The 14563-nt window shown below is 38.4% G+C and overlaps 1 protein-coding gene across 5 annotated transcripts in view; it reads right to left on the bottom strand.

Moving 5' to 3' along the window:
* The window catches only part of LOC138008528 (C-Maf-inducing protein-like), a 53168-nt gene that overhangs the window by 12110 nt on the left and 26495 nt on the right, over positions 1-14563 (bottom strand). For all 5 annotated transcript variants that reach the window (XM_068855880.1, XM_068855941.1, XM_068856048.1 and 2 more), the window contains 10 exons: positions 12494-12583; positions 11161-11205; positions 10646-10708; positions 7809-7889; positions 6326-6429; positions 3165-3269; positions 2458-2523; positions 2279-2344; positions 2071-2097; positions 1905-1953 (listed from right to left, as the gene is read on the bottom strand). In XM_068855880.1, coding sequence (XP_068711981.1) covers positions 1905-1953; positions 2071-2097; positions 2279-2344; positions 2458-2523; positions 3165-3269; positions 6326-6429; positions 7809-7889; positions 10646-10708; positions 11161-11205; positions 12494-12583 — 696 coding nt within the window. The remainder of the gene's footprint in view (positions 1-1904; positions 1954-2070; positions 2098-2278; positions 2345-2457; positions 2524-3164; positions 3270-6325; positions 6430-7808; positions 7890-10645; positions 10709-11160; positions 11206-12493; positions 12584-14563) is intronic.

Genomic DNA, 14563 nt, shown 5'->3' with positions numbered 1-14563 from the left:
ATACACAGAACATTTCGAATCCTGACAGTGTTGTTCAGTTGTTTTCAGTTGAGCGATAAAAAGAATTTCGCATATGATTTGGGCTTGTATTGACATGGTAAAGGTAAAACGTTAAGTCACTTTATTTATGCGCGGTGGCCTTATGGACAGTGCGCTCGACTCCGGATCGAGTGGTCCGGGTTATGGGTTCGGGTTCAGGTTCAAGTTCGGGTCCTGGCCGGGGACATTGTGTTGTGTTCTTGGCCAAGACACTTTACTCTCACGGTACCTCTCTCTACCCAGGTGTATAAATGGATACCGGCGAGTTTAATGCTGGGAATAGCACTGCGATGGACTGGCATCCCGTCCAGGGGGGAGTAGAAATACTCCTAATCGCTTCATGCTACAGAAACCGGGATAAGCTCCGGCCTACGAGCTGTTCATTCGTACAAGAATGAACAGCTCAAGATTACAAGGTGAAAATAATGAAGTTTGAGGCGAAGGGTGACTTAAGCATTGGCAATTTTTGAATATCTTCTGTTTCTCTGTCCAAAAGAGGGAAATGATCATTCATTACCAAAATGTTGTTTGAGGTCAAAATTATATGTTAAGTACCGGTACTTGACAAAATGTCTCAGTGAAAATGAATGATAAATGTTACGATTGTAGCTGAATGTTTTGACAGATATTGTTAGTTCGATATGTGTTACATGTGGCCATTTGTGCAAAAAAAATATCATTAATAATTCATGAGCCTAACAGCCAATCAAAACACCGATAAAACGTCACGTGCATGAGCTTTAAACCTAATTAGAATTCTTTATATAAAGAATAGTAATAAGGCACGGCTTGTTTTTCTTCTACGCTTTTAACTTCCCCTCTCATTTTGAACCTTCGTTCTGACCCCCGAGGCACACACTTTTTGTGGAGTGTTTTCGAAGCAGTTCAATTTACTCGAATGTCGTGTTTTATCGCGTCCAAAAGCACTCGGCTTCTTCTCGTGGTTTTAAACCCGATAAAACACCCCTGCTCGTTTTTTAAGCATCGCATAAAGAGGCATCTCAATAACAAAGGTCTGGCCAGTGTTTCCATGTCGGTCTAAACACCAACTGGACTTATATTTGCTCCTCCGTCTCTCCTCACAAATGTGTATCAAAGGGTTCTGTCAACATCCTTTACTCTCAGTTGCTACAGGCAACAGAAGCTAACAGAAACCGGGATATAAGCCCCTACAGTGCGAGCCAAAGAAGATCCAACTTTTTTATACTTCCACGCGCAAACAAACGTTGTTTATCCTCTGTCACTTTAAACTTGATATCAAATGAGTTGAAAATCGGCCCCCAATGAAAGCATCAAACCTCTACGTTTCATAAGTTAGACATTAATAAGCTTAATACGGTACCGCCCGAAAAATATTTACTCATTTGCCGCTTCTTAACTCGGCAAGAACGCGGAGTGCCGAAATTTCTCCGAGGTTTTGCCTAGGTTTATCACAGCAACCAATACCGCGGTAAACGGCAAGGCGCGGTTAAGTAGAATAGTCTGACTCAACTTTTGTTTCAAGTTCATTAACTTGAAAAGATCTGCCTACATCCACGATTCTACACTTTTTTTAATAAGCGGTTTCATGCTCGCTCTTTCCAGCGCCTCCTTTGAGCTAACATGGGGAAAATTTGTAATGATGATGGTGATAAACTGCGGAAAAGGAGGGTGAAAGGAGAAGAGCAAGACCCAAGACAATGCGGCAATGAACAATAATTTATACAAAGATCGGAAATCGGCAGGGTGAAACGCATGGAAGGAAGCAAGGATAATCGCAGCAGTCTGACAGTGAAGAGCTCTGTGAATGCCCTACGTGCAAACGAGGCATGAGGAGGATGGGTAACAGGTACCCAGACCACAACTTAAATTCAGATGCATTTTACCTCACAGCGCTGATCCTCGGCAAAGGCTTTGATGACTCCACTGATGTATCTAAAAAAATATCATTGCAGTAGTTTAGTAATAGGGATAATAATTATTAACTAAAACCCATGAATGCATGAGAGTTTCCACTAATTTTTCAAATAACTAAATACAGAAAACACTTACAATACGAATGTCTCGTTTTTCAGGGCTCTGAAAGACAAAAATTCAAATTAGTTAGTTAACTGTGTGGTGTGTGTGTGAAGTGGTGGGGGGAGTGGTTTGGTTGGGAGTTGTCATTGATAATGTTGATGAGGATGATGATGATGACGATGACTATTGATAAGGGAAAAAAAAAACAGCAACAACAACAACATGTTGATCTAATACTCACTCTTTAGGAAAGGGAATTGGTTGCAGAAGTGTAGACAGACTGGGTCTCCAGTCTTCAAACTGAGCACTGAAATGGTGTCAGGAAAAGGACTTCATTACAAGAACTTCATTAAAAGGTACGAATAATTTTTATTTCGTTTTGATTTTGTGACTTTCATTTTTTTTTCGTAACATTCTTACATTGTGTCCATGACTGTCATAAAACATAGAAGGAACTTTGTGTTGATTTCATCATACTTAACAAGCCTGAAAATGACAAAAGAAAAGATGAAAAAAAAAATGCAAACAAATAATCACTAAAACAGTGGGGTGTGATTTTGCAAGCTAGTTGGCAGATACTTTAAGAACTTTTATTCAGTTGGGCTGTACATTTCTTGCGAGTTGTTTCCTCTTGGTTGCTGACAAAATGAACCCCAGCATAATAAGGAAATTCAACCAATGGCAAAAACAAAACGAGATGAAAAAGAAAAAAGGGTGCACATTTTCTCTCCCTTTCCTAAGGGTTTGTTAGGAGAGCACGAGTGCTCTACTAATTGGGGAGACTACAATTCAACTGAAATCAGAATAAATCAAATAAAATGTTGGTTTTTGAGGCAAGGGGAAAACTGGAGTACCCACGGAAAAACCTCTTGGAGCAGAGTAGAGAACCAACAAACTCAACCCAAATATGGCATCAAATCCAGGAATTGATCCCAGGCCACATTGGCTGAAGGTGTGAGCTCTCACCACTGCACCAGTCCCCCTCCCCTATCTTTTTGAGGTTTTTGGTGGACAGCTGCTCAAAAGCTGCAAAATGGTAATTTTCACAAAAAGGTCCGTTGTGAGGCTGATTCCAATGTTCTTGATAACTTTCACACACCACACGTGTATACAGAGAACAAACTTACAATTTGTCACTTTGGTCAAATGTGGAGTATACAGCAGACAGAACAACAGCCACAAGATTTGGTAGAACACGAGGATGTGGGCAAGCAGCACCTGGGCTGTGAACACTGAAAAAAATGGGTATGAAAAAAATTGAGCACAGGTTCACATTGACTGCCTTCCTTCAGGCATTAAACACTCCTAAAAACCCCATTTTCCCTTGAAAACATTACCCTACAGCCCAACGCATCCAGTTTGGCAAACATAAAAGGAAAGATACCCATTGTTTGGTAGTCTGTCTGTGATCAAGGGGTAGAAGACACATACTTCTGACAGTTCATATATTTCTATCAATCAGCCACACTCAAATGTATGAGAACTGAAAAGACAGAAGTCCTCTAAGTGGAAACCTTTGACAGTAACAAACAGGAAGCCATTTCCTCCAATCTAAAGCCAGGAATGTTCTTCCAAGATCGGAGACATGCAATCCAAGATCACAGTAGTTGTTAGAGGGTTTGGTTGTTTAAGTGTGGATACATGTAAATGTGCCAAAAATCTTATGAAAACAACAGTAAATTTTCCGTTTTTCTCCCCTTAAAATAACATTAGTGACCTTCAGATTGGAGTACACTGATGACTGGGAGTACAAGTTCTCAGTTCTGAGCATGGGCAACACTTGTACTTGTAGTCGTTCTTGTACTCCAATCTGAAGGATGCTATTATTTCAAAGTGACAAAAACGGAACGTTTGGAAAATTAACAAACAAGTTACGATAGGGACAGCAGTTTTTGTGTTAGGGCACTTTGTTCTTATGAGTGCACTACACTCTACATGTATGTCAGCGGGTTTGTAAGAGTGAGTGACTGAGTGAGTGAGTGAGTGATTGAAAGACTGTGGTGGCAAATAGGCCCATAGCCAGTGTATAACTCACGAAAATAAACAGCTCTGCTGGAAGCAAGCTGGAGTTTCAACAAAATGAGCTCCAAAATCGGCCAGGATTTGTGACGCTGATGAATAATAAATCAGCTGCTGTTTCCAAAACGATGGAATTACCTCGTGATGAATAACCTCGTCTAGGAGAGGGGATTTTTGACTTTGCAGAAACAATGGTCAACAACCTCAAGATTTGGGCTATTGTGATCTTTGTGTTGATTTTGCATATTTCTTGTCAATCTTTAAAACACTTGAAAGAAGAAAAACAAAAACCAACAAAAACAAAAATCCGGAGTCTTGCCATCATTTTGACACAGATGTATCCTTTGTTTCGCAAGTAAACATGCGAGGTAACTTGATCACGGTGCCCGCTGAATTTGATGAATTTGAATTTGACTTTCAATTTTGCGATTCACTTGTGCAGCCAAAAGTACAATAGGAAAATTGATCATAGCAAAAATTTCCCAAAGTGTTTTTCGCTGATGGTAACTTTTTATATTCTCGGTTCAAAATTTAAGTTGCTTTTATGTCGCAAATTTTGTTGTTGACGGCAAAATATTTTATTATCGATCGACACTTTCTGAAAACTTCTTCTTCTCTTCCTAAAAACTGTGTATCAATATTTATTTACTTTTGCACCAGTATCTGTTTTGCATAAAGCAGGCTAACAAAATCTGTACCGTGCTTAGTTTGCATTTTTAAGTGCTAAAAAAGGATTTTCGGTCCTGTGTTTTTGACAGCAAGTCCTATATTTTGAGGTCACCTATCCAAATACTAACCCCGCCTGACAGGGCTTAACTTCAGTGAACTTTTGCCTTACAAAGCTGTCAGAGGCTCAGAGTGCAGGCTCAAACTTGCGATGAAAAAGAAGTAGTAAGGCAACTTGAAAATGATGAAACATGTCAGCCTCGAAGCCAATGTTTCCCGATTATCTTTTATTTTCTTCAGTCTTTCTGGGATTTAGTATTTTACTAGTAACCCCATGTCTTCTCAGGGGGCTATTTACTAAGACATCTACCATGACACTATAATGATATATGGTCCCAAAACAATATCGTGCTATAACAACATGTACTATTAGAACTACATATTACGCAAAGATAACTTGAATCTCCTGGAAGACAATTAACACAGCTCAGTTGACACGATACAGCACTGTGTTACTGCACTACCAGACGTACACATTGCATGCCTTTTTTTCTAACAAGGAAGAGCAATGTGTCAACACTGGAGAGTTAATAAGTAACTCTATTTACAAGAGTAGAAGAATCAGTCCTTTCCCCTCATTTGTATCCACCATCTCGTGGAATTCATATGCCACCATTAAAACTAGAGAACCAATTAAATCATAGAACTAATTATTCAAAGCAGCTCTGAACACAGGTTTCTAAATACAAAGCAGGGATCCACATTCGCAGTCATCCCGTCATCCCAGACGACTAAAAAACTCGTCTGGGAGAGTATACTGTAAGAACTCCAAAGGTCATCCGTTGGACCAGTGATGTTTTAATAACTATTTTTTCATGAATGCCATCAAATGTTATGGTACAAAATGTACTTTTGTTCTGACCGCTTTTCATTCAATCGAAACTTCCAGAAAATGAGGAATAAAAATGCAGCTTTTCTCAGCAATGAAATCGCAAGTTTGGGTACCATCTTTGACCACACGGTATTTTCCATGAAACTACTGCAGGCTCGATTTTCATGTCTCTCACCACTAGCATGGTTGTTAGCAAGTCATTTAAGCAAAGAGCAAAGGGTGACTCGTGGTGGTGTTAGTTACAAGGCGTTTTGCCACCTCCGGCAAAAAGGAAAACAAGTGGAGCAGAACTTGCTGCTTACGAACAGGAAAAACACAAAATCTTGATAGCATATAAAAGGAAGACACTAGACAAGAGCGTCGAAACTTTGGGTTTTTGAATTGTATTTTTGTAAGCTACATTCAAGTACATTTTGCCGTGGCAGATATGGACCACTGTAAATCGGGTTCCCAAGGTGCAAATAACATAATACTCTAGAGTCAAAATTTGTAATTTCTGACAAGAGAGTAAAATAAAACATGAATGCTCAAGTTACACATAAGTTTATCAACCATTTACTATACTTCCGTATTTTTGCCCGGGCAAGTAGATCATAAGACGTACTTCCCCTGCTGATGACTTTGATAAACTATGAATATGGATCCTTGAAAAGAACGCAAAACTAACAAAACTACTGCAGTGTAAATTTATAATCCTTCAAATTTACTAACCTCTCAACAAAATCTCTAACAACATCCGCATCTTCATCTTTACAGAACAGTGTATAAACGTAATCTTGAACAAACATTCTGAGATGAGGATACTTGCCGAAATCCTGTTCAGGGCAAGAAAATTTGGTCAGCCAAAAAATAAAGGAAATGAACGCATGTTTTTTATGTCTATTATCCTACCAATAGCTAGTGATGATGAAGGGGTTTCAAAATAAATTATTTTGAAGTTGTTGGCTACATTGAGAGGAGTAACCAACTGCATGTCACTGCCAAAAATAATAATTTTAATCTTAAATTACTTCAATTTCGGGAGAAAAGTTGCAGACTTCTCAAAGTGACGTAGCCACATTTTTTGTTGGCTACTGCTTCTTATTGAAACCACAGCCATGAATAACAATATTGGATTCGATTTTTCCCTGCAAATTCATGTAATGTTGAAAAAATGAGCAGCAGTGTTTTAGTGGGGTTTAAAACACGAGGTGTAGCAGAGTGTTTTTAGACCAATAAGACATGTGATCCATGTTTTTTTGAATGGCTTAAAAAACATTCCACAAAAAACGTCTCCCTCTGGAGACGAAAATTGTGAGGGCAGAATATTAGCATACAAGAAAAACAAGCTATGCCTTATTAGTACTCTTAATAGTTATTAAGAATGAATGAATTGTTAATGAGTTTTTGAAGGCAAAATAAAAAGGAAATGTACAGTAAGACCTTGGGATCAACTTTAGGTAGGAAAACACTTCCAAAAAGTTATATCTGTTTAATATATAGGCCACTTCGGAAAATACCATAATACTCTTTGTTTGTCCCCCCCAAATTTTGCATAAGCATTGTTTCCAGTTTCTCTTGGGACTTAAAATGGTCCCAAGAGAAAACAAAAACAAAGCTTATGCAAAATTTGGGGGGACAAAAAAAAAGAGTATTATGGTATTTTCCAAAGTGGCCTATAGAAAACAATTATCCCAGCAGCTGGGAAGGTAAATCATTTAATGAAACTACCGTAAAATTCCCCCCCGGGAGCTTGTACTTGAAAAATTGCCCTCAAATACAAAGTAAAACAAAGCAAAAACAGTAAATTTACTTCCAACTATAAGGCTAGCCAAATCGATTTGGAAACACAACTTTCCCTCTGTAGATAAGCCCCTCCGAATATAAGCCCCTCTAAAAATAAGCCCCTCAAAAAGGGCCTTTGAAATATGTAAGCCACAGGGCTTATTTTCAGAATTTTACATTACCCTGGAAGAGTCAGGTCTCAAAAAGTGACAGTATGTACTTTACAGTACAAAAGAAACAAGAAGTTGGCTTCCATAGAAGGATGACTTTTCTGGTACAGTCATTTCCATTTATTTCCTTTGAAAGGAAAGATTACACTCTTGGTCAGGTGACACTTTCTCATATGAACACTCATCTTTAGCTTTTGCTTTGGATAGCACTATGCTGTTAACAAAACCAAAACAACAACGACAACAATGGCTTAAATTACCATGTTGTGCTTAAGAATTCTGTGAACAGCTGGAAGGAAGGCATCCAACACTTCGTTATTGAACAACTGGCCTTTACAGTGCTGAAAAGAACCAAAACACCATAAACTTATTTATTTTTCATCCATTCCTAGCCATAACGGTACATGTACAGTGTTTCCATCACCTCTGAAGGTAGTATCACTGGAAACTGACCATGCACCCCTTGCCCTGCCCTCCCCTCCCTTCTCCCCTTTCCTTACACCCCTCCCTTCTCTCTGTCAGTGCAAAGTATCACAGGGAATTGAAACAAAACCTACAAGGATGAGAAAAAGTCAGACTACGAACTACTGTAACTCTGATCCCAGTTCCAGCTGGAAGATTGGCAGGCTATCCATTCATGACCCATACTTACTCGCTCCAAATAGAATTAAATAATGCAGTAATGAGAGCATTTAAATCTGGAGGTAACCTGCGATCAGGCCCATTTTTAGCTTCGCCCATATGTTCTCTTATGTCTTCGCTCGCTAAAATTGGGCCTGACCAAAAGTCTCTCAAGAATTCCGGACAGTCGGCCAAATTTTGGCCGACCAAACTCGTGATCTGATTGGCTGTTGAAACGCCGGAAGTGAAAATGCCATCGTGATTGTGTGGAGCTCTCGCGAAGTCCTAGAGACTAATCCGCCATAAGTGTACGAAAAAATTTGCTGCCTTTTGTTCTTACAATGACGTGAACGGTGCAACTTGATTTTATTTGTATAAATGGAGATATGCCATCTGAAACATTTCATTGCTTGTCCAGAATCGGGTTTGAATCTCTAAAAAGGGTGAAATTAGCGATTCCGTTGTCGAGCTCTGTGGCCATGTGGTTGAAAATACTTTGGCGCAAACTTCCCTGATGTTTTGAAAGCTAAATAGCTGGTTCTTTCAAATGGCAATGAAAGCCGATGCATATTGGTTTCCTGGATGAGACAAAGGACATATATATCAACACGAGGAGATGCTGATAAAATCGCAAGTTACACGAATGCATGTTTTGAATATCTTTGTATCACTTACTGTACATGACACAGTTTGTTTGCACAATTTGGAGTCAAGATTGCTTCATAATATTTCCAGTTGATTTAACTTAAAACTCGCACTCTAGAAACTAAAATGGCATGTTTCCAGAAAGACCAATTGTACAAAAATAAAAGAAACTTTGCTGTTCGTACTCCATCAAAAAATTAACGGCCAAATTTATTATGATTTTACTGCGCGCAACTTCTAGAAATACACTGCAACTGAAGATATTACCCGGAAAAATCACCAAAGAAACCTTCATGGGAAACACGTTAAAGGAATAATGTATTTCTCCTTTTTTTTTCTTTAGAAATCTATTGCCAAACCATCCAACGACAAAATGCTAGGTTATCTCAATTACAAATTAAGATGTCAAGCTTAAAAGATTGCATATTCAGTGAAGTTCGGAGGAAGAATTACGCCGGCCTTTGCCGCAACATAGTCGTCGAAAAGGTACAGAAAGTAACATTCCCCATGCTTTAAATGTGTTTCTCTCAAATTAAAGCCAACGGTAACTTTCGAATTCGTTTACAATATTCCTCCCACGGTAATCAACTCTGGTCAAAACAAAATAGCGTGAATCTGCCGTTCACGCATGTATTGGTGTAATGGAAGTAAATTTGATTGGCCGATGAAGGACATGTCAATCAATCAAAAATAGTGGGCAGAAGGAATTTCGAAGAGGAATTTGGTCAGGCTCTATTTTTCGTTTCGCCAACTCCACATTACGTACTGCGCGAAACTAATAAAATAGAGCCTGATCGCAGGTTAATCTGGAGGTGAAGTCAAACACGGGCTGACTTTGTGTCAGTTCATCATCCTGATAGTAACAAGGAATTTCACCCATCTTTGCTTTAATACTATTGCAAGTATTATATTTAACAATCATTATTATTTGCTGAAGGGAAGGTGAATATCGGTGAATAACAATCGAGATAAAGTCAACGTTTTTATTCAGTATAATTACATGCATGTAATTATACATTGTCATTATTTGAAAAAATTAAACAAATTATTGATTTCTTCAACTGTCACCTCAACAAAACAGCTTGCCGCCACTTTGAAGAAACCACTTACATGTAGGTGATAATTAGGCTGCATAATAATCACCTCAAGTGCAAGCAGACAGTGTATAATTTACAATAATCACCTAAATCGAGGATATATGAATTTTTTGTATGAGTGGCCAGAACAATAAACAAGAACATAAACTTCGTATCTTTGAGCTAACATGTAATTTTCTTTTTCTTATATGTTCAATCAATACACATGGTACAGATTGAAAAGCAAGCTTTAATACAAATATTATATGTAATAAAATTATATACAAAAAAGGGCTGGAATCATGACGTCATTGCTCAAAATTAATTATGACCACTTGTGTTAAAATACAAAAAATACACCACTCTGTCCCTGAATACAGTGGTGGTATTGATTCTACAAATGTTTTAATTCCCGGTAAAGCACACCTGTCCATAAAACAAAAAGTGTTGTTGCAATAGTCAGTTATGAAGCACAGGTTGTGTAGTGGATATCGCTTGCACATTGCATTTCAGTGCTCTGAGTTCAAATCCTAGCTTGTGCGCTCCAAAGTTCACTCACCTTTCAATCCATTTGTGGTGGGTGAAATGAGTATCAGTATTACTGGGGACAAGTTGTCCATGCAACGGGATTGCAGTGGCGCCCACCCCTCCCTGCCGTAAGTTATGGTTGAAGCCATAAGTTGCGGTAGAAGGTAAAGAAAAAAGAACCTTTGGGTTGCCTTTGACTGTGGTTGGCTTAATAGTAAGTATTTTACCTTGCTAAAGAAAGCACACACTTCTGGGGATGGTTGGACATATTCCAGGACAGGTGCAAGTGTCTTAAGAAAGAAAAACACAGTTTTTTGAAATTTACAACTAGAAGATAGCAATCTTAACAAAAACACATGAAATGTATCACTGTCCTAGATTTACATGTATTATATACATTAAATCCCAATACAAACTTTACTTATTTTGTAAATTCTTCAAATCTTGGTTCCACAAGACTACTCAAACAGACAACTAAGAATTCTTTCATAGTCTTGGGTTTTTTTGTCTCAAGTTCCACAACCATTGAAATCAACTTCACCTTAAATTACCCTCTTGAGAATGAGTGATTTTACTCTGTGGAACGCCAGACAATTTTACTAGTCAATGGAGGCCCTCTTTGGGATAAACTATTTCAAAACTCTTTTCAAAAAACAGCGAAGTTCCAATGCTGGGCCATCTAACACAAAAATGTTGGTCACATCATGGATAGTGATAATAATATTCCTGACCAAGTACTAACCACTATAAGTTTTTCTTGTTCTTCATCCGTTAATGAAACAAAGTGCTGCAAATAAATATACATATAAGTGCAAATGTGTGTAAGAAATTTAACGATCTGTAACCATGACTGTAATTTAGTATGGTTAAGTTCAGCAGATTCATGGAATTGGTAGAGATTAATCTTTACGTAAAAACTTAAGTTGCAATAAAAGTAAGTAGTTGAATAATAATAAAGTATTCTCGTTTTTCTCACAATGTGGTCACTTGTGATGTAGATCGCGACATCATGAGACAAACGAGAATACTTTATTATTACTGTTCTTCACCACAATGAATAAAAAGTCTCCACTTACGAGCCAGAAGGCCCATCAGGCCGGCACTTATCTCCAGTTTCATTAGCATGAAGCAACTAGGGGTATTTCTACTCCCCCCGGATGGGATGCTGGTCCATTGAAGGGTTAACCCCAGCATTTCGCCAGTACCCTTTTATACACCTGGGTGGCGAGGCACCGTGAGAGTAATTTAAGTGTCTTGTCTAAGAACACAAGACAATGTCCCCAGCAACCTTTTTTACGACATTAAGTAACTGAAGTTGCAAAAAAAGTACCAGTAAGTACTCTGCCATCAAGTTGCAAGTACTAAGGTTTGGCATTGGCCTTGCGCACGGTATTGGTGTTCAAGGCCATTACAAAATATGTAATGCTAAATTAAGCACTTGATTTCCAGAAAACTTAGTTGCGAGACCACACGTTGTTGGGCTATGAAAAGAAGGTGATGTTCTGCTATTTTTGTCGGAAATCTAAGAAACCAAACCCCTTGGGTGTACAAATTTTAAAACCTCAACTCTCCTAAGACACAACGCCTGTTAAGACGTTGGATGCTGTTAATTTGGAAACTATGGGGGTTACACTCAGCAACACCATCACAGTGTCGTGTTTTTACAGAACAATGGTCAATCGCAAGCCATTGACACCATTTTCTTGTTTGTATTAATTTTTTAATTACAAGTAACAGGTAATAAAATGTTTTTGTTGTCGTGCCTGTTTCTTTGTTCGAACGTAAGAAAACAGAAAAAAATTGACTGTCCCCCTAAAAATGAAAATGTCCCCAACAATTCTAGCCAAGGGAAACTGTCCCCCAGTGATCAAATCCTAGTTCAAACCCTGACAAAGCAAAATAAATGCAAGGCTAGTATCGAAATAAACAGCAGACATAATAGATAAGCTTTTGTTTTTGGTATTATTCCAGATAAATACTTTGTAACAAGGAAATAACAGCTAAAAGTCACGTATCGTCAGTAATAAGTGTTTGACAACCAATACCATGCGCAAGGCCCATTATCATAAACTTACACGTGCAAGGATGCCGGAGACCATTTGGAGTGGGACGGTAAATATAACGTCATCTTGAATTGGTGTAGTAAGTGAAAAAAGAACCAGTTCCTGCAACCAAAACAAAAAATAAGGCGCAGGTTGCATTAGAGATTATTTTGCAAAAGCTTGTTTACTCTAGGGACTAAAATCTGTCAACATGCTTTTTTTCTAATGCGACCCCTCATTTGCGCTTTTTCAACAATTTCAAAATCAGAAAAAAAAACATCACAGACGCCAGTTTGCTTGGGTGGGGCTGACCAATTTTTCCAAATTTCGAAAAAACAAAGCAGCCCGCTGCCAAAGGTGACTGGAGACAATTGTTTGCTGCTAAAATTTCCCGTTTGATTTTACCTGAATCGGAATGTGACCGTAAATTTTATTTATTGATTTTACTTCAGGTCTTGTAATTTGATTTTTCTGGCTGCTTTAAAGCCAGCCAAATTAAAAACTGGTCTGTAATGCGACCCGGCACTAATTAAGACAGTATTCTTCAAAGGAGATGTCTCAAACAAAAGTATTTTAGAAGCAACACTTTTTTATTGAACCCATTCAGTTTACTTATTAAAAATATCCAATTTACCCTTGAAGCTCCCAATGAAGGTTATATGAATATGTTACTCATTTGATAGAGTATTTTGCTAAGTTAACCTGATAATGAACGAGTTGCCATTCGTTAGGCCCCTTTGTTTTTCCCTACATTTGCAAAGACTTCTGGGATCAGCAGGGGGCAAAAAGACCAGTCAACTCCGCTAGGAATATACTGTAAATCGTTCAAGTTTAAAAAGTAGTCATGAGTGTAGTAATAAGTGTTTAATATCACTTTTGCTTTGTCTCGTCCCGAATAGATTAGTTTAATAGCTATTTGAAGGGCATCTAATACAATTGTAAATTTTTTATGATAGTAATAATTGTTGTTGTTGTTGTTGCTATTATTGATGAGTAAAAATTGTCTGGCATTAGACATTAGAAATAAATCTATAACCCTTGCTCTCAGGAGGGAAAGGGCTAAAGGGTTTAACCGGTACATTCACCCGTAAAGCGGCCACAACATTACATTGTAGGCGAAGATAAAAAGAAAGATTTTTGTTTCTTGTCCCTGCCCGCTTCATTTTTTTGGGGCCACCTCTCTTTTTTTATTATTATTTTGTTATTGGAAATACTGAAACAAAATAATAAAAACCAACAGGCCTTACTTTCACTTTGTAGTGGAGCTCCGCTCCCCAAGGCGTGCACATGCAGAGCACCATAGTTAAGAAAATATGGTAACCCATCAATGCAAGAAAATTTGGTTTTGGTCACTGTACGACCGTAGGACCATACGATCGTTCGTCCGTCCACCCCTCCATGTATGCCAATGTGATCGAATCACGTAACCATATCACAGGCTCAAGTTTAGAGCTCATCAAGGAGGCAATACTCCTGTTGACACTCTAGCTAGTTTACAGCATACATCTTTGATACTGGACATGTTTATGTTATGGTCAATTGAAACCTGTCAAAACAAGGTATCCGCTGACCAGTATCACGTGACCATATGCCGGGCTTAAGTTGGACCTTATCAAGGTCAGCTTTTTTTTTTTCAAGTTCACCGCTGACCAGGGACTGGTTGTTGATTGGATCGCACGCTCAAGCCAGGTCAGACACTCACACCTGAGAATAAACAAGTCTTAATTTTTCTCACTCTTTCCGTGGCTCGATGCGGCTACATGGCCATGCTACATCAACAAAAGGTCTTGACAGCCAATGCTTTTCGTGTTCAGGTATGGTTTGGAAAATATTTTTTTCTTGCATTTTTCACTGGTTTCAATCCAGGTTTGACATAATATAGCTGTGGTCAGGACACACTGGTGGCTACGTAGTTATTCAAGTCAAGCATTGGGGGGATATAAACTTAAAGCTGAGTGTTTATTTTTAACTTGTTTAATGCTGCTTTTTGCTCTGAATTGCAATTTATGGCATGAGTCTTATCTTAAGATTTTTAATTGAGAATCTACATGTACTAAGGTTGCAAGATGCCTGGACAGCCTATGACAGAAGAACAGAAACGAA

This window comes from Montipora foliosa, chromosome 1 (assembly GCF_036669935.1).
Source record: "Montipora foliosa isolate CH-2021 chromosome 1, ASM3666993v2, whole genome shotgun sequence".
Lineage (NCBI taxonomy): Eukaryota > Metazoa > Cnidaria > Anthozoa > Scleractinia > Acroporidae > Montipora > Montipora foliosa.
The sequence above is the reverse complement of the archived record's forward strand: the minus strand, read 5'-3'. Positions and strand labels throughout refer to the sequence as shown.